The 21,256-nt window shown below is 36.2% G+C and overlaps 1 protein-coding gene across 1 annotated transcript; it reads right to left on the reverse strand.

Moving 5' to 3' along the window:
• Nucleotides 1-1,892: 1,892 nt before the first annotated feature.
• On the reverse strand, nt 1,893-19,324 carry LOC137925806 (coiled-coil domain-containing protein 63-like). The gene is made up of 12 exons (XM_068769264.1): nt 19,235-19,324; nt 17,045-17,167; nt 16,032-16,131; nt 11,841-11,938; nt 10,758-10,897; nt 9,851-10,025; nt 9,397-9,579; nt 8,615-8,765; nt 7,007-7,178; nt 4,568-4,700; nt 3,013-3,137; nt 1,893-2,091 (listed from the first exon to the last, which is right to left on the reverse strand). Exons 1-12 carry the CDS (start codon nt 19,322-19,324, stop codon nt 1,893-1,895), a joined length of 1,689 nt encoding a protein of 562 aa, XP_068625365.1.
• Nucleotides 19,325-21,256: the final 1,932 nt, after the last annotated feature.

Consider the following 21,256-nt stretch of genomic DNA (forward strand, 5'->3'; position numbering starts at 1 on the left):
AGGTTTGGGATGTCAGCGTGGATCATTCGGTAATCTGAAGATCTGGATGCTATCTCGGATCGTCCACGTTGTTCGCGGCATTTTTTATAGCTCCAGCTATTGGGGGCCACTTGTACCCCTGTCTTTAGGAAAAACAGTGTCGTTATATGTCTTATTAATTTTGGCTCTGTGTTTGGCACTAATCGGTGTAATAACTCCTGAAGATGCCCCGTGGAGGGGTGAAACACGTGTTGAGTGATTTAACGGTGACAGTTGTGTAGTTCGCATCGTTTGCCGCATGCGCATTTATCAGCGGGTTGGCGGGCGGTGCACTTTGTTGCACGAATACCACTGCATGTGTGAAAGTGGCTAAATATTGGTCCTTTTCTTACTTAGGATGGACTTCCGCAAGGTAACGCCTGATTTCATTAAATATCTTATTAATTTTTTTCACTGTCTTTTTTAATTTTCATTCCCCACTGTCATTCTTAACATAATCTATAGTTCCATTATTTCTTTCCACAATTCATTCTATCTTTCTCTTTCTTTCTAATTTTATACATCGCCATATAACATATTCAATATATACTACCTAGTGGAATACTACCATCTTTGAGTGAATCGTATATTAATTGACAGCAAATGAGCATATATATATACACACTCCTTTAAAGCCTTTGCACTTGTAACTAATCATACTGTATAATCTGCAAAAACTGACATAAAAATGAACAAAATTATAATTAAATATAGTTTTGAGTATGGTAATATTTAGATCAATAGGTAGCATATCCGGTGATATAATTAAGTTTAATTAACATGTTGCAATTGAATACGATCCGTTGTCTTGAGTAGAATTGATTACAATTAATGAATACGATACAATATTAAGATTACTACACGGAATTTCTCGTGTCAGAATGTATCTGTTATTGATATTGTTATTCAATATACATTTCATATTTACTATGTTAGCTTTACATTGTATGCTGATAAAGGCTTTGATGATGATGATGATGATAATGAAGATCATAATATTAATAATAATAATAACAATAATAATAATGTTAATAATAATGATAATAACATTAATAATAATCAATTTGATGTACAAACGCGCTTGTTCAGCTAGGCATGCTAATCTTAAATATTTAATGGAATCAGGCGTTATTTTGCGGAAATCTTTCCTAAGATGACAGAGTCCAAAAACAAAGACTCTGTGTTTGGTACAAATCGGTGTAACATAACTCCTGAAGATGCCCCGTGGAGGGGTGAAACACGTGTTGAGTGGTTTAACGGTGGTAGTTGTGTAATTCGCATTGTTTGCCGCATGCGCATTTATCAGCGGGCTAGCAGGCGGTGCACTTTGTTACACGACTACGACTGCATGTGCGGAAGTGGCTAAATATTGGTTCTTTTCTTACTTCGGATGGACTTGCGCAAAATAACGCCTGATTCCATTAATAATAATATTAATATTTAAAACTAATGTATAAATGAACTAATATAGTCTCAAATAAATACATGTCATTACTACAAGTGATTAAAAGGTGATGAAAAAATAATTAAAACCAGATTTAAACATTATTTATTTCTTAAACGTTTAAATTTTTAAAAACATCAATTTATTATTATGAAATTAAAACAATAAACAGATTCGGTATGAAATAGATGTCGCTCTATATTTTTAATAATAAATACAAAATATCTTCTACAAAAACAGTTGGAACATGTATTAATATCCAAGCGACTCGAACAATACAATAGTCAAACATTTAATATTATACCTTGTTATATGAAAGTAATGTTTTGTTTATATGAAATAAATAAATAAAATAAAACGATACATACAGCTATATACTGAAATTTTATTTATTTCTGATTTATTGAAATTTTTTTGAAATTACGTTTATTTAATTTTGCATATATCTTCGGGCTAAGATAAGCCGGCTACGTGGTACCCGACATTCAGTGAGTGGGTGAACGCGATCGCTTCTAACAAAGGCAGGGTCCGAAGCCAGTTCCTCCAGTGCTGCTAGAATCTCATCACCTTCCAAGGGCATCTCCAACCTGTCCGGAATCACACGAGACATCCATCTAGCTTCTACGCAACTGCGAACATGTAGAAAAATTTTTTAAAAACAGAACGAATCACTAAAAGGGGAAGTATATTTAAATGTACTTTTTTAATATGATTGTAAATAAATGTAAAAGAAATAAAGGGTTAAATATATAACTATATATATGTGTCTAATAACAAGAAATATTTTTTTATTCTGCGCTATGTATTTTACTCGGATTTTCGGATCAATCGAACTCTAACTCTATTCCTGATACAATATCTTAGAGAAATCATGCATGCATGTTGACACGTTGATTTTTACAATTATTCTTCCGCATTTACTAAACGCAGACATTTGGGAAAGGATTTCCGCTATTTGATACGGATCTTTTTTCTCCCAACTGCGAGTCATGACAGCGTTCTATAATTTCTTACAATTTTTCTTATGGGTAAACAGAGCTAAAATATATACATATAAACAATAAAATTTGGAAGTTTTACACAATTATACATTAAATGGTACATTTTAGTTCAATTCGCTGCCCAAGCGCTACAGACCGTTAAATGCCTTGAGCTTTAGGTCAGGGATAACTCATCAAAAGATTCTGTCGTAGATTTTCTCGGAGGTCTGGTAAGTTGAACGGAGGTATATTAAGGTTTCCGCATAAGGTCACGTGGTTAGGTCTTTTGGTTTCGAATCGCGAGCAGTGTCTGAGTAAGTGATGAAAAGTTTGTACTGTGGAGCCGTGCCATAGGCAAGTATCGATGTCGATTATTTTAAAACGGTACAGGTACTGCTTGCAGTACCGTGCCTGATTAGTTGTGTGAGATGAAATGATGTCTTGATGAGTTTTCGCAGTGTGTTTATGTCGGAGTGTTTTATAAGGAGTTCTATGGTGTGTCGACCCTGAGCCGAGCTCTCGTATCTCCTAATCAGTGTTTGGTGTAATTATAATAAAATAAATAATTACGAAGGGCATGGATCGGTAGGGACGAGGATGTTGATCGGTGCTGGTGTCCAGAACTTCGGCGGCTCTGGATGGACGGTGTAATTCTTTAGACGAGATGTTCCAACGCGCTTCTGAACATGACGCTCCTGTTTAAATAATTTTATAATTACGTAATAAATAAATTCTGTAATCAATGTTAATTCCGGTAAAATATTATATAAACTTAAATAACACAGTATCTCTTTTCTGTATGCAAAAAATAGATCAATATTAATAGAACAGAATGGAATTGGTTTGATTTTTTAAAAAGTATGTATTTTTGTATAGCGAATATTATCTGAAATGAGTGGTGTTTTTTTTTATGGCCCCGCTATTGGGGGCCTCTCGTACTTCTATCTTAGGTGGGACAGGGTCTTTATTGGCAATTTAATTTTTTTCACATAATTTTTTATTTTTATTCTCTACTATCATTCTTCACATAATCTTTCATTCTATTCTTTTATGCCACAATTCTGCTTTCTTTCACTTTTGCTCTGTGTCTTTTCATTCCTCCCTTTATTACATGTTACATTTTATATTTTTTCTTTCATTTACTTTTTTTTTTTAGTAGAAGTGAGTGGTTATGTATCATAACTAAAATGAAACAGTGATGTAAGTTTCATTACATTAAAAAAAACTCGTAGAATTGTTTGTCTCAAGTGGCAGTAGGTAGAATACATCGCTCGTGCAACTTATGGCCGTTGAAGTAAAAAGGTTCAGGAGAGGCGACCACGCGGTCTGGGTAGGCGCTCCACTAAATGGACCCATGACATAAGGTCGCGGAAAGTCGCTAGATGCGAGCAGCGCAGAACCGGACTTTGTGGTAATCTTTGAAGGAGGTCTATGCCTTGTGGACGTCCATTGGTTGAATAGAAGAAGAAAAAAAAGAACGAAGACCCGACAAATATAATAATGGAGATAAAAGATGTATTGAATCTGAGAGCCCCATTTAACACACAAATGTTAAATATTTAATGGAATCAGGCGTTACCTTGCGGAAGTTCATCCTAAGTAAGAAAAGGACCAATATTTAGCCACTTCCGCACATGCAGTGGTAGTCATGCAACAAAGTGCACCGGCCGCCTGCCCGCTGTTAAATGCGTATGCGGCAAACAATGCTAATTACACATGACATTGACTTTGTGTTTGGCATTAATCGGTGTAACATAACCGGTATTAACATAGGATGTAATGAAGATGCCCCGTTAAGGGGTGAAATACGTATTGAGTTGTTTGGCGGTGGCGGTTGTGTGATTTGCATTGTTTGCCGCATACTTGTATGTGGACTGGCTGGCGGGCGGTGCACTTTGTTGCACGACTACTATTGTATGTGCGGAAGTGGCTAAATATTAGTCCTTTTCTTAAAAAAGAACGAAGACCCGACAAATATAATAATTGAGATAAAAGATGTATTGAATCTGAGAGCCCCATTAAACACACAAATGTTAACCTAAATTTAAATCTTTAATCGATTGTCTATTCAAGGAAGTAGTCTATTAAAATAGAAAACTATTGAATTAATAATTGAAACGCTTACATAGTAAAAAGCTGTTTGAACGAGCTCCTTGATTTTCTCACTGATAAGGTAGAAACTTAAATTAAGACAGTGGAAGGACGGCTGCTTATCGCCTAGGAGATTGTGGAACGGTTCCAAGGAACAATCTAGAATCCTGAAAACAGAATTGTTTTAGACATTGTTATTCTAGAAACTTCCTTGTGACTCTTATGACTTTCTTTTTGTTAAACGTCGAATTTATTTCGACGAGTTTATATCAATATATAATAAATTTTAAATATCGTTAGTACAGATAATATATTTAACTTCACGTCTAGTAATGTTATGTTTAGTGAAATAACTTATGCGAAATGATCTCGATGAAAAAAAGGCCCTCAATAACTGCTTTCACATTTCCCTCTCTTTACCTACCAGGGTGAATCAAAAAGTTCTTAGAAGTGCATTTATATGAAATCTTTTTGGATCAAGTTCGATATTCAAATTAAAGAGTGTCTATCACACTATATTTATGCAGACTGTCACTTGTTTTTGTCAGTTCGTTTGCATGTAATAAATTTTTTTGTGCAACGAGTTGCTAAAAAGTCAAAATTATGGATAAAAGTGAGTTACGTGCGGTGATAAAATATCTCAGTTTGAAAAAAATGTCTACGAAGGAATTTTTTTTGGACATTCAGCAGACATAAGGGGGTGATGCTGTACCCTATTCTACGGTTGCGTACTGGGTGGCTGAATTTAAAAGAAGTAGATCAAGCTGTAAAGATGACCCGCGTTCTGGGCGGCCTTCAACCTCCGTTACAGAAGAAAATGTCAAAAAGGTTGAGAATCTGGTTTTGGAAGACAGAAGAATGACTATAAAACATATAGCTGAGATCCTAAAGATATCTTTTGGTAGCGTTCAATCCATTTTAATTGATTCACTGGGGTTCAAAAAAGTGTCTGCAAGATGGGTGCCACGAATGTTAACCGACGAAAACAAAAAGCGACGTTTGGAAATTTCCAAGCGTAATCTCGAAATGTTCCAGCGTGATTCGGATAATTTTTGCCGTCGTCTTGTCACCATGGATGAAACGTGGGTTCACCATTTTGATCCTGAAACTAAAAGACAAAGCATGTCTTGGAAACGACCATCCTCTCCATCCATTAAGAAAATTCGACTTGCTCCTACCGCTGGCAAAGTTATGGCCTCTGTGTTCTGGGATAGTGAAGGAATCCTTTTTATTGATTACATGCCAAAAGGCCAGACGATTACTGGACCCTATTATGCAAATTTAATCCCGAAAGTGCGTGAAGCGATTAAAGAAAAACGTCGTGGAAAACTGTCGTTGGGCGTGTTGTTCCTTCAAGATAACGCTCCTGCTCATCGATCGGAAGTTGCGCTCAACGCAATCCGCTGTGCTGGCTTCAATCTCCTTGACCACCCACCATATTCTCCGGACTTCGCCCCAAGTGATTTTCACTTATTTCCAAAATTAAAAGAGGAAATTCGTGGAACAAAATTTCACGATAATGACGCGGTTATAGCTGCCGTAGAGGACTTTTTCGAGAGTCAAGAAAATAATTTTTTTCACAAGGAATAAGGAAGTTAGAAACGCGTTATTCTAAATGCATTGCATTGGAGTGAGATTACGTAGAAAAATAAAATATTATTATTTAAATCTTTGCATTTTTTAATATTGATTCCAAGAATTTTTTGATTCACCCTCGTATATCTAATCCTTATCTGAAGTTTGGACTATGTCATTAGCCCATCGTTTATGTGGATTTATAACATTCCTTTTGTCTATTTTGGCCCGAATTTGTTGGAGGAAAGTCGATAGACTTTACAGGAATATTGCAGAAAGCTAAAAAGTTAAGTTAATATAAGAAATAAAAAAATATAACAATCTTTGGAAGGAAAAAGGAAAATAGCTAATTATAAAAAAATCAGATAAAGGAATAAGATGTAATAATGAAATAAAATAAAAACTGTATGCAGAATTGTTAAAAATATAAATATATATAGAAAAACAAAGTTCAAAAATAAAAAATAGTTAAAAAGCAACCCAGGAGGAAAAGGTAAAAGAAAAGAGGCAATGTGTGAAAGGTAAAAGAATAAATAGGAATGAGGGAGAGATATTGAGACAGACAAAATAAAAGTGATGATATAATTAATAAAGAAAGCGAATAAATTATTTTGAAAAAAAAAATACTTTGCTCCCGTTCAGGGTTGTACTAGAGGTCCTCAATAGCAGGCTATAAAACAATCTTGTTCAAAAACCATTTATGATAGTGTGCGAAAGGTAAATTTCCTCAAATCCATCAAAATAACAAATTATTTTCATCAGCGGGTTTGCGGGCGGTGCACTTTGTTGCATGACTACCACTGCATGTGCGGAAGTGGTTAATTATTGGTCTTTTTCTTACTTACGATGACTTCCGCAAGGTAACGCCTGATTCCATTAAATAGCTATGATAACTCACTTAAATATCTCTTCTATTTTTTTCATGACGTCATTCAGTAGTTGAGTTTGATTTTCTAATTTCTGACGGAGGTTTTCAACATTTTTCTTTCTCTGCTCCAGTTCATCTTTTAATTTTTTTAATTTCTTACTCTGTTTCTCGTCAATCATTTCGATCCAGTCTTTGCGATCATCTGTATACAATGTCATCATCATTATCATGTTATTCGTAAGACATTTATTGTTTCTCCTCTCCTAAAAAGTAATGGGGGATGAATAGAGGCGATACAGAGCGAAAGGGGAACATAGTAGAATTGTGGAAAGAATGAAACGAACGAAACGATAATATGACGCATGAAAGAAGAGGAAGAAAATAGAAATGTCCGTGAAAAAATTAAATGAAAGTTAGCTAGTCCCTGTCCTAAACCAGATAGGGGGTATGGGAGGCTCCCAATAGCAGGGGCCAAAAAAAAAATCTGGATCGCCCACGCTGTTTGCGGCGGTGACGTCGGGAAGCCGATGCCGATACGTAAAGGACCGTAGGAAGTGTGGTGAATGATCTTTGAGCATCGCACGCGTTTTTTCGTGCCGTGAGCGGTAGCCAGTGGAGTGGTTGCTGTAGATGGTGAGTTATCGCTTGCAGTGTATGAGTGTCTGAAGTGTGCGGTGTGTGGTGAGTGGATTGTGGGAACCCCGCGAAAGGATCCCTAATTTTTTTTTATGGCCCCCGCTATTGGATGCCTCTCGTACCCCTAATTAGATGGGATCAGGGTCTTTGTTTACAAATAAGTTTTTCAGATTTTTCATCTTTATTCTTCACTCACTCATACTTCTCAATTTCTTTTACTCTTACCTTATTTCCATCACAATATCTTTCATTTTGTTTTTTCATTCCTTCTTGCTTTCATCGCCTTCCTTCCATCATCTTATTACTCTTAGGTGGCTAGGTACATTTTTTTATTCTTTATTTTATTTTTTACATATTCTATTTTTTTTATCACAGTATTCTTTAGGTTGTGCTTTCTTAATACAATACTACACTTATTCTATTTTTCCTATTATTAGTTGACTTGTTAATTTATGTAAACTGCATATAAAATAACTAGTCAATTAATAATAGGTACCTATTTATCTATACTGTTTTGTTTCTATTAAAAGTATCACTCACCACCCTACGAGCAAACGATAGGAATGATGGGCGAAGGTTGTCGTCGCCCATCATTAAGGCGATGCTCTCTTAAGCTATATTTAACTTTACCTCCGTTTCCAGGGCACTGCGCATCCTTGCATGTGCGGGACAATAGGCCACAAGATGGACCTCGGTCTGGTCCACGCCCGGTTCGCAGTAGCACGAGGGGTCCTCTTTGAGCTTGAACCTGTGAAGGTACTCAGAGAACCCCCCGTGCCCCGTAAAGAGCTGGGCCAAGACCGCATCAGGATCCCTACAAGATGGACCGACGACATATTTAAGTTCCCGGGAAGTCGCAGGATGTGGTCAGTCGTGGTCGACGTGGCGAACTTTGGGTACGCCTATACCTTGGAGAGGGCATCCATCGCTTGAGAAAAACAAGAAGTAGAATCCTAAGAATCGCATCCACGATCTACTATAGCAAGATAAAATAAAATATACTTATAGATTGGCGAATACGTCGCAAGTCTCTACTTAGAACTTCATTTTCGGCGCAATAATTCGTCAGCATTTTGTAAACTGAAAAGTTTTTCTGTTCGGTTTGCTGGAATGTCTCTATGATTTTATCCACGTCCATCTCTTGCGTGTAGTCCTGCAAATAAAGCCTATTTTAATGATCATTAAATAACCATATAGTATAAAAATTTCACTCGAGTAGAATCAAATTTTATAGAAACTAAAAACAAATAGTGTTCCACAACATGTTCCACACAATATTATACAACAGGGGTGTACAACCTTTTTCAGCAGTCTCGTCCTCCTCCAGGCACGATAAGAGACAGTCTCTTAAACTTGTATATAATTTCTTGTCTTTAGGTGTATTATATTCAATATATATAATTACTAGCTGATCTCGCAAACGTTGTTTTGCAAAAATAATATTTTAAATTTTCAATTTAAAAATAAGGGTTGATCGTAGAAGGGTGAAAATTTATGGTTGTATGTATTCTTGTATGCTGTATCATAAAAAAATAAAAACAAAAAATTTCGTTAAAAAAATATTTTTTTTTAAAAGTGTGAATAACCTTTATCACTTAGGGGTATAGAAAATAGATAGTAGCAGATTCTCAGACCTACTGAATACGCATATTAAATTTGGTAAAAATCAGTCAAGCCGTTTCAGAGGAGTTCAAGTTCGAACACCGTGACACGAGAATTTTATATATTAGATAATAATAGTTACTATTAATAAGATATAAGTAAAATAAAAACACAAAACTTACGTTTACATCATCGATTATCTTTAAATGTTCGTTATATTTTTCGTTAAGGTATTGTTCCTTCGCATTTTTCTCGTCTTCAACACGTTTCTCCTCTTTTAGATTTATTCTTTTTATACCTTTTTTAGATAAAAAATAAGCTAGCTTCATTTCGTGGTCGAATGATTTTTGTAAATCTCTCATTTCCTGTTACAATATAAAATTATTATAATCCTCCTCAAAAAGAAAATTTCGTTAAAAAGGTAAAAGCAGAGTTATGTTTTATTAGTGGATATTTAAGAATTATGGCATAAAACTAGGTCGACACGCGACGCTAGATGCAAGCCGCTTTTCAATCAGTCCTTGCCCAAAAGTGGACATCCTAAGAACACGTCAAAGAAGTATTAAACGAGTAAGAGGAAACATTTAACAATTGCCGTCTTAATTCTACAATTGACGTTTTAGAAACTTCATGAACCTGTAACTGAAGCAGTTGGTCCATTTTCCCTTTCTCCTGCACCGACTTCAACTTGGTACACCATTCGTCTCTCTGGTCGTAAGCCAGGGTCGATGATTCAAACAGATCTGTGAGGAATTTCTTCCCTTTAGTGAGGACGTTAAGCATTTTACTCCACGCTTGATTGAAGATTGCTCTGCAAATATTCATCATGGTTAGTCCACCAATGGGACTGGGATTGCTGGACATAGGGCTTCATAATAATAAACCGTTAACTATTTAATACTAAGTTGAGGTCAAATAATTATTATGATTATGTTTTTAAATCATTGGTGTCTTATATGCTTTTAATGGCGCCCTAACAACGTCCAGTTTTTAAGATAATATTTAATGAAATCAGGCGTTACCTCGCGGAAGTCCATCCTAAGTAAGAAAAGGACCAATATTTAGCCACTTCCGCACATGCAGTGGTAGCCGTGCAATAAAGTGCACCGCCCGCCAGCCCGCTGATAAATGCGTATGCAGCAAACAATGCGAATCACACAACTGCCACCGCTAAATCACTCAACACGTGTTTCTCCCCTCCACGGGGCATTTCAGGAGTTATGTTACACCGATTAGTGCCAAACACAGACTCTGTGTTTGGCACTAATCACTGCATGTGCGGAAGTGGCTAAATACGAGTATTGGTCCTTTTCATACTTTTAAGATAACGTTTCGTGCGACCATTTTCTTATCCCTACTCCATATTGGCATCATCAGGTTGTGCGCCGGTATCTGTGCGGTGGTTGCCGTATTCACATCGATGAATCTTGCGATCGCATCTTGAGTCTCGTCCATATAATACACGCACGTGTGTAACGCGACGAGGGTGTCTGTTGTTGTAAGAACCTTGTGACCGTCCTTGACATTTACTGTATATCTTTACCTTTCTTTCAGCACATGTTCAATTTCTTTCCTTATCTTCTTGTTCTCTGACTGTACGGCGTTGAATCTTAGCATTGCTGCTTCTAATTTGTTCTCTTTCGCCATCAAACGATTTTCGCTGTTCACGCGTCTCTCTTCTAACTGTTAACGAAGAGAGAGAGAATAAGATGCGTATTGACTATAGATTTAATAGACGTGTTTTTCGGAAGTGTGGTGAAACAGTGCATCTATTTACTTCCACTTTGATGACGGGGAAAGTAAAAATCATTACCAATATCAAATTATTCTAGACATAAGATAAATTTAACTGTATCCTCGTAAACCATTTAATTCATTTTTATTATACAGAAATATTAAAAACAGACCTATATTATCGAAATTTTCATTTACATCGCACTAAAAATTCGAAATTTTTTGTGTTATACTGTATAAAAGTAAAATAAAAAAACAAGTATTCTATTATTATTGTTTACACTGGTATTTATTAGAGCAGTGGTAGTCCAGTGGTAGACCTAGATTTACGATCGTAGGTTGCAGCTTCGATTCCCGAGATACAATCTTATATAATTCAAACTTTGTGCATTAATAACTTATAATTGCCATTCGAATTCGTCTGCGTACCATAATATACAGTATAATCCCCCCATAGATGTCTTTTGGGGGAGGCCCATGCCATTCTGGGGGCGTCAATGGGCTGATAAAGATGAAGAATGAAAAAGGTCAAGATTTGGTCAGGTAGTGGTGAAGCAAAATCAGGCTTAGTGTTAGTAGTCCCAGATTTGATTCCAGGAGTACAATCTTATATAATTCACACTATATATATTAATTATATAGTATTGCCATACACAAATAAGTTTCCATATGATGGGCAGCAGCTGCGATCGTCAACTCGCCTGCAAAGCATGGAGATTATATTATACCCCCCATAGGTATCTTGGGGGGGTTATGCCCAGTTGTGGGCGTCTATGGGCTGATAATAAAGATGAGTGGTAAAGGTCGCGTTTTATTGCTGGTTTTGAGTATGAACTTTAAAGGTTACTCTCTAAAAATAACATGTAAAAACTGAACACATGTAAACACATACTTTACCCATTGTAGAGTTCACGAGATGTTTAAAGCGAAGTGTTTGTTTATGATTCCTTTGCAACAGTCCATCAAGTTGTTCCATCATAATTGTTCCGTCTGAAAGAAAATTAGGATTATAAGAAAAGTTTCATGAATACGAAGATATTGGAGCTGTTTTATATATATATATCACTGTTGCAAAGCATGAGTTACAGAACCCTCTAAACAATAAACACTGAACCCTAGGATAAAGAACATGTGTGACCTTGAAATTGTTTATAATTTTTTGTGTACGGTTCTCGGAAATTCTAACCGAGTACTATCTCGAACTTACTAGAACTTTATCCGTAGTATAAATAAGTGTACTCCCCATTACGGCAATTCAGTGTTGCTTTTCGAGTTATAAGATTAAAATCTAAGATCAGTAATACAAAGTGACTATTTTGCAAGTTATTTGGACAGTGATTTCTTGAGAGATTTGGAAGTATAGTTATGACTAAGCGAAAGTATACTTTATTTTAAAGTAGGGTGACCATCTGACTTGTGAATAAAATACTCCTTGTGAACCAGTGGTGTTTCATTTCGAGTCAGAACCAACAGTACGTAACATTAAAATTATTCTTCGTTTTGTTATCTGGATTCATTTACAGTGATCGCTTGTGCAGACGGTAAGAAAAGATTGACGTAAGATAATAAATTGATAAAGATTAAACTCTCCTATAATTGTGTCCTAAATCTTAGAGCGACAAGGGTTCCAAACGCAATCTGATATGAGAAGAGTCCACAGCAAGCTCAGTACAGTAATAGAGCAATTCATTAGTTTAAAGAGGTCAATATACTAACAGTGACTTCACGATAATATTTTGTATGTTTATAATAATCATAATAAATACTAAAAAATATGGGACGTTTATAGTGTATTTACAAGGAATCGTGTAAAACTGTCTGTACCAAAATTTCGACAGCAAAAAATCATTATTTCATTTGTAATAAACGCAATAAGATTTTTTTGTAAATTCAAAAAGCATTATTTATTCCTATGTCTCCAAGATGGGGCAGAGGGCGTCCACAGTACGTCGCGATCCCGAACGATCTTGAGCCTCGCGCTTTACTTCGCTCCACGTCATTCCAACTGCCTTCACTTCTGCAGTGATCGTCCGCCGCCAGGTTTGCTTTGAGCGGCTACGTATCGCTTTCCTTGAGGATTCCATTCTAAGGCTTGCCTCGGTATGTGATCAGGGTCCCTTCGGAGCGTGCGGCCTATACAGTTCCACTTGCAGCGTATGATCTGCTGGTCGATCGGCATCTCACCGCAGCGTTATTTTTAAATACAAAAAGCATAATAAAAGTAAATTGATGAAAAAAGTTTATTATTCAATAAACGAATATTTATATGACAAGAATCCTTGACAGTGATTTCGTTTGAATATTTTGATTTCATTTTGTTCTATATATGTATGTTCTACTGTTTACAGCATAATAAAATATATAGTTAAACATTTTTTTCTAAAATTGTGTTGTTATTGAATTTCTTCTTACTTTTTTTCCACAACTATAACAATTTGTGAAGCAGGGTCAAAACAAATAGATTTATTTGTAATAAACAAAATCAGATTTTTAAATATAATTTTGCAAAACGTTATTGGACTACCAATAACAAAATCCATAACGCATATTAAATGTAATTTGAAGGAAAAGCTTATTGATCAGTAAACGAATAATTAAATGACAAGAGTAAAAGGCAGTGATTTCGCCTGACTATTTTCATTGGGGTTATATCTGATAAAGTGTGTATGTATAAATCTGTATTGTTAAACTTTATTAAAAGATGTGTTGTTGTGGAGTTTCTTACTGCTTCTTCTCCACAACTATAATACCTTGTGAAGCAGAGTACAGTCAAAAATATATACATTAAAAATATTTGATAATAAGTTTACGATCAATGAAAGTTCTGTTAAAAGTTCCAATTGAGAATAAGGCTTACTCTGTGTTTGGCACTAATCGGTGTAACATAACTCCTGAAGATGCCCCGTGGAGGGCTGAAACACGTGTTGAGTGATATAACGGTGGCAGTTGTGTGATTCGCATTGTTTGCCGCATACGCATTTATCAGCGGGCTGGCGGGCGGTGCACTTTGTTGCACGACTACCACTGCATGTGCGGAAGTGGCTAAATATTGGTCCTTTTTTGTAAAAGTTGTAATGTTGAATAAATCAATTTCAACTTTATCTTTAAACGTGAAACCATTTATGGTCACCACATGCCGATGTGTATGTCCAAACTTGACAATGTCTACCTCAATTAAGATAGGAATCATAACTTCCATATATAATTAATTTTCAAATAATTAGTTCAACTAAGTCTTTGATATGATTGTACTGCAGTTACAACGAAAGTGTTTGCTTAAAGATGGACTATACCCGTGTAGGTGTATAGTGTGGTGATTGTAGTATGTGGGTTTGCAAAGCGAGGACTACTCGGCGGTCGGGAGAGACACAGGTCGACTATGACCCTCGCTTGCGACCACCGGTGCCCAGTTTGAGATGCGTGTGCCTCGCACCTGACGGGGGCTTGATTAACACGTTCACTGCGGCTTGAGGCCGATTCAGCCTCATGGTAGACTTTGCACTGGTGCGGCGCGTAAAACTCGTGTTTTCTCTCTAGTGCGGCGGCTGTTTACACTCAACCGTATGAGGTATGACAAAGACAAATATAGCTTTCTTTATGTCTGCGAAGCATTGACTCAATATTGTAAAAAAATGATTGAAACATGAGGCAGAAAAGGCCTCAACCGCACTACTAGGAAGTATAGCTTGAGGCTGATTCGACCTCAGCCGCACCAGCTGAAAGTTCTTCAAAATTGGGCCCGCAGTGAACGTGTTAATCCTTAAAATTATAAAAACAATATTCAAATATAGAGCGTTCGTGTGGGATTCCCCTGCCCGATGCGCCGCTGATTATGACGTAATACATTACGTCATACACTTTCAAACAATTGACTAAGAAGTAGATTCGATTTATTTAAAAAATTCGTCCGAAATTCCAGCGATTACCTTCATAAAACTTGTCACTGTAAAGTCGATGATAAGGAAACCCAGGAGGCCGTATAACTATGCGCTGGTCTCCTGTCAACTAAAACCCTGCCATTCTAAACATGAATGTTTCCGAGTCTGAATCAAGGAGAATTGAAACAGATGGATAAACGTCAATCACTGTATGATCCTGAATCATGACTCCTAAGAGAGGTAAACAGGAGAAGGATTAGGGAATTTTTAGTAAAATTGAACAAAGATTTTAATTAATGTAACAAATTTCGGAATCATCACTATACATGGTGATTAGAAATGAGTGTAAAAGCTAGCTCTTTGTTCACAAACTTCGCCACTCTAAACATGAATATTTCCGAGTCTGAATCAAGGAGAATTGAAACAGATGGATAAACATTGATCACTGCATAATTGAAGACTTGACTCCTAGGAGAGGTAAACAGGTGAAGAATTAGGGAGCTTTTAGTAAAATCGAATAAAGGAGTTGGTTGATGAGTTCTTGTATTTATGTATTTCAAACTGCCCATGTAGATTCACCAATACCTCACTTTGCGTCGTGGTTACGTTCCAAAAAAACACGACGCAAATTAAAACGCCGCAAAGTGAATTAAGATTTTCTATAGCGAACCATGTAAAGATCGAAGATAGGTTCCAGGGTCACGAAATTACTACTTTTTAAAAAGAAAATTGAACAAAGTAAACATTTAAAATACAAAATAATATAACTCTGCCAATAAATTAATTGGAATAATATTTCCCTTTTTTGTAACAAGAAACAACACGTAAAAATGTATATAGATTTAATATTTTCTTTTAAAAAAAGCACAACACTACATTACAACACACTACGTAATTGAAACTGAACTCTTTCAATTAGCAAAACAAAGTGAAAATAAAACTGTTTTCAAATTTCGTTGATTTTTAATTAGAAAGGGAATTCCCGAGTTTTGATGGTATGCCGCAATCAGGAACAAGTGTTGCCATCTTTTAGAAAAAAAATTAAAGACTCGAAACCAAAACAACGCAACCTCGAAAATCTACCGACGCACAATGAAAACTAGTACTAATTAAGAAGCGACGCAACTTCGAAAAAAATGCAAAACGAAACGACGCAAAGCGAGGTATTGGTGTAGTTAATAAAAATAATTAAAAAACATACTAACTGTCACACGCAGTATCCGTTTTCTCTCTCAATAGAATAGCACGCTTCACTTCTCTTTTAGTTCTCTCTTCTCTTTTTCTATTCGCACCAGATCTCGCCACCTTTAAAGTTAAATTACAACCTCTTTCATTTTCTCATTCGTGTATGATAACGGACATTTGATATGGCACGTCGAGTATCAGAGACTTAAGACAAAGTTCCGATTTGGCACTAATCGGTGTAACATAACTCCTGAAGATGCCCCGTGGAGGAGTGAAACACGTGTTAAGTGATTTGACGGTGGCAGTTGTGTAATTCGCATTGTTTGCCGCATACGCATTTATCAGCGGGCTGGCGGGCGGTGCACTTTGTTGCACGACTACCACTGCATGTGCGGAAGTGGCTAAATATTGGTCCTTTTCTTATTTAGGATGGACTTCCGCAAGGTAACGCCTGATTCCATTTAATAATTGTTCGATTTAATTGTGAATCTTTGTAAACTATGCTACGTACATAATGTTATTATTGAAGTCAATATCAACTGTCCTAGTTGCGTTACATCAAAGAAGATAATATTCCATAGTATCATACATTAGTTGATAATGATACGTTCAGCTATTTGTAGCTTTTACAATCATGTCGAATCATCCTGTATAAATAAATTATATATTACCAATAACCTTTCTATACGTGTTTAGCACTTAATTGCCGTCACATTTGAGTTTGGAATTTTTATATCGGAATACACTACTAGCGCCATCTATCGACATTATTTGAAGTTATAAGGTTCAAATATAATTTAACCCTTTTCTTGATAATGTATCTGTAGAGATACATCAGAATCAAAAAAAAAAATAGTGGCATTAATTTTGAACGCAGATCATTTGTATGTGAATGTTTAGGTATTTCTTAATTTTCGAACGCTTGTTCAGTTTTTTCTGTTGGCATCCTTGGGTCTTAAAACTCATGTGGTATGAATATTAATGTAATATTAAAAAAAATTGCTGAGTTAAGGGTTAAAAGTGAAACAAGTACCTTGAGGTCTGTTGCAACATTGACGTATTCTCTCTTCAATGTTTTGAGAAGATTGTCCTGTCTCCTGAACAGCGGATGGACACCCATTACTCGGTTGCTTCTGTCCGCTTGTATCATACGAAACTAGAAAAAGTGTTTTATTGTTTATATACGTACACATTTTCATCATCATAATCGTCATCATTAGACCAGCCTCCCCCAAAGATAGCCATGATGATCGGTCTTCTGCTGCCCACATCCAGCGACTTTATACAACCTTGACTGAGTCGTCGGTCCTCCTAGTGGGAGAGCCCACGCATCTCCGTGGTCGCCACTTCAACCGCTCGATCCCAACAGCCGCCAGTTGCCCGATGCACCCCGCCCAATCAAGGCTTCAACGGCCCACTTACACGTATAAAGCGTTCACGTAAGAAGATACCGTATTGCTTGCCACTACGCCCATAATATTTTTACCATGCTAAATAAAGATGACTTGAATTTCTGGCAGACTCTTCTCAACAGATCAGCGTTCCGACCCGGTTGTAGCTTACTACTTATTTATTTATTTATTTATTTATTTACATTTTTTATACACCATAGACAATAAAAAGAAAAAAAAACAATTCATATGGTAAAGCAGGCGATCTTATCGATCGAGGTGATCTCTACTAGACAACCTTTGGATAGAAATGAGAGACATGAAGGAGAGCGCAGTTTAGGGTATACATACAAATACATACATTACTAAACTCACATACATATATATATATATACATACACACACATATATGTATATATATATACATACACACGCATATATAAAATGCTACACACTAATCTAATCTTCTATTTTATCTAATATTCTATTTTAGAGGACAAGGAATTGCTCTTTAACCATCTTGCAAACTAGCTGACAGCGATTTAGAGCATCTAATTGGTCCTGGTAGCTCATTCCATAACCTGACAGCGACAACAGTGAAATATTTCTCTATAAACATAGTAATGAAGAGGCATAGTCAATTTCAAGTTTTCCGATGATCTAAGCAACTTAATCATGTGAGACATATAATGATTTTAGGTAAGAGGGAGTAAACGGGTTAAATAAAATACTATAGAGAAGGGATTCTGGCATTATATCAAATAGATACTGTTAAAATATTCGACGGTACAAAAACGTGAGGAAATGCACATTTGAATATAGATATTTTGAATTTGAATACATATATGTAAACGTTTAATTTATTTTTGAATGCATATAGTGTTTGTCTATGTTTTTGTTTCTTGCGGTGACTTTTAACTTTTCCCAAAGATCGCTACCATGACCAGTCTTGCCCTGTCCGCATCCAACTCCAAGTGCCTTTAGTTATGTTGTTGTTCCATCTAGTACAGCCTTCATCGCCGCGTATACCGGCTTGTAATTGTAGTAACCTTACAAATACATTTCTATATGTTACAGACGGCCGGAATTGGGAAGTCCCTTCCTCGCGCCCCTCACCTAGAGAGCCTGCGCGGAGTGTGCATATGTGTGGTTCCCCACCACGCGACCCACACCTCGTGGTTTTTCCCACCAGCGCAGGCCCGAGTAAATCAAACTTTGGATCGGGGTGCTACAACCAAGGCCTCTCTCTTACACGGTACCTCGTAAAATAGCGTGGTAATTTTCTATGTTGTGTGAAATTTTTTATATATAAACTACTCAAAACAAAATAGGGCCCACCGCAACTTTGTCTCTAATCGTGTTTATAAATAACTCATATACTAATCATTGACAAAATGAAGCACTACCACTCCTAGCACACATTTTATTAGTTCATAATGATGTTTTAAAAGTTTTTTGTTGATTTCAAGTGGGTAGACAAAAAAGTAAACTGCTTAAATTTATCCATTTCTTAAATTTTCAATCGTTTGTGTTCTCAGTCTTGCTTTAAGCGCAATACTTTGATCATACTTTGTTTAGCTGTGTTTTTTTCGTTTCAGCATTATTCCCGATTACAATGCCAGGTTCTCGTCGTCATATATAGTATGTATTCTTGTTTGTATTCCAAGTCCTGCGTTTATTTTCAGAGCCTACCCCACGTGTCATGCAGTCCAATAAATGTAAATACGGAGACGCAATAATATAATTATACATATAAGTGAAGATAGAATTGCTTTTAATCTATTAAATAGAGTAAAATAAAGGAAATGTTAATATAAAAGTAAATACAATACCTGTCTCTGAAGCCGCAAATGTTCATCTTCCTTTTTCTTGATTATATTTAGATCGCTCCCCAGCTCGTTGACGCTCGGCCGGTTCTCCATTATTGTAAATAAAAAAAGATATATACAATTGTTTCCTTTATAAAATCTTGTAAATATACATCAATATTCGATCCGGCTTTATCTGCGCCAACTCGATCTAATATTTATAATGTCGCGCCATTGTTGGTTGGCGTTAGAACAAATGTATTTTATTTGCAACGACCTCTCGTATTGTGCCGGCGTCACGAAGGCGAAGTCCGTATATATCACGTGACACTATTTCCTGTATTTTAAAGTGGAGCCTCCGGTATGTTTGCTACATATATATGATATTGTTTAACTTATTACACGAATATTTGGCTACTTGAAAAGGAAAGTGTGACTAAAATGATTTTGAAAAACACAATTTTTGGAAATAATTTGTGTGTTCCATATATTATGCGTTCAAGCAAATTCATTAGGTCACGGCAGGAAGACGTAGACCAGAGTTCTCCAAACTTTTTTGTGTCGTAGACCCCTTGCAATGTTTTTCCGTGTTGGGTAGACCCCCTACTTACCTGATATTGATTTCCTGTAAATTTCTAACTGTAGTGAAGTTTAGTGTTAAAAACTTAAGGTAAAAACACATGTTAATTTATACATTTATTAATTGAATTTAAATTAAAACTACTCAAAATAAAATTTTGTATCTGTTATGTAAAATATAAATAACATTAAATAAACATAAAATAAACTAAAAATAAAATAACATATGCAATAAGTCAATATTTTTAGTGAGAAGGATGAACCTGATGCTTAAATAATAAATTATCAACATTTGGAGTCGATTCAATCTGTTTTGATATTATATGATGATGATAGTATGATGTAAGTAAATAAGTTCTATCAGTGTATGTGTTGAGATACACTATCGTGGACCCCCATTTACATTTCATGGACCCCAAATTTTTTTTCGCTGACGTAGACCCCTTGCAGGTTGTCATAGACCCCTAGGGGTCGATACAGACCACTTTGGGAATCACTAATGTAGACAAACCTCATGCCGTATGACAACATATATATAATACCTCATATGCATCTTGTCATTCGCGCTTTTTCCCATCTTATAAGTGCTAGTCGTTTCCTGATACGACAGCAGAAGGGTGTTCGAATGTCAAGATATCTGTTCTTAAATATCCCATATGCGTTACGTCTGTTGCACACCCACCTATAACAAAAGTGCAAGTCAAGGTATGTAAGCGGAAGGACGTTGGAGGAAGATGAATGTCAAGTTTTATGTTTTAAAACATCCTTTGTAAATCTTGTCACTTGCGTCTTTTCCCATCTCTTAAGTGCTATTTGTATCCTGAGATATGCCATCGGGGGGATGTAAAATGTAGATATCGCTCGCTCACTCATCTTACAAGCGCAAGTGATTTCTTGAGGTATATAAGCAAAAAGACGGGAGAGGTAGACAAAAGTCAAGTTATCTGTTCTCAGAAATCTCATGTGCGACTTGTTTATCCCTCTCTATCCCATTTCAAAGTATTAATTATTTGTAAGGCTTAGTTCTTATATATCTCGTATGCGTCTTGTTGCGCCTTCGTCCGTCTAATTGCATATATATTAGGCTGTGTTTTCAATAATATAGTCATTCTACAACGGCGTCTTCAATACAATAAACTTCAAGAAAACATGGACCCCCAAATTTTTTTTCGCTGACGTAGACCTCTTGCAGGTTGTCATAGACAACTAGGGGTCGATATAGACCACTTTGGGAATCACTGCAGTAACCAGTGGGCATCCATCAGCTGGAAATAAGAAGAAGCATGTCAAATAAATAAGAAAAAAAAACAACTTTAAAGACAACTGTCTCGTTACAAGTGCGTCTAGCTTGATCAATTGGTCAATTGTCCTTGGTTGGAGCAACACCCCTGACCTTCGCTCGACCTCTATAAATATTGGTCAACATAAATAAACACGTCACGCCTGACAGCTATAAGGTGAAACATA

The sequence above is a fragment of the Battus philenor genome, unplaced genomic scaffold, assembly GCF_028537555.1.
Source record: "Battus philenor isolate CCGP_79_NKW_IND1 unplaced genomic scaffold, ilBatPhil1.0.hap1 SCAF_28, whole genome shotgun sequence".
Taxonomy (NCBI): domain Eukaryota; kingdom Metazoa; phylum Arthropoda; class Insecta; order Lepidoptera; family Papilionidae; genus Battus; species Battus philenor.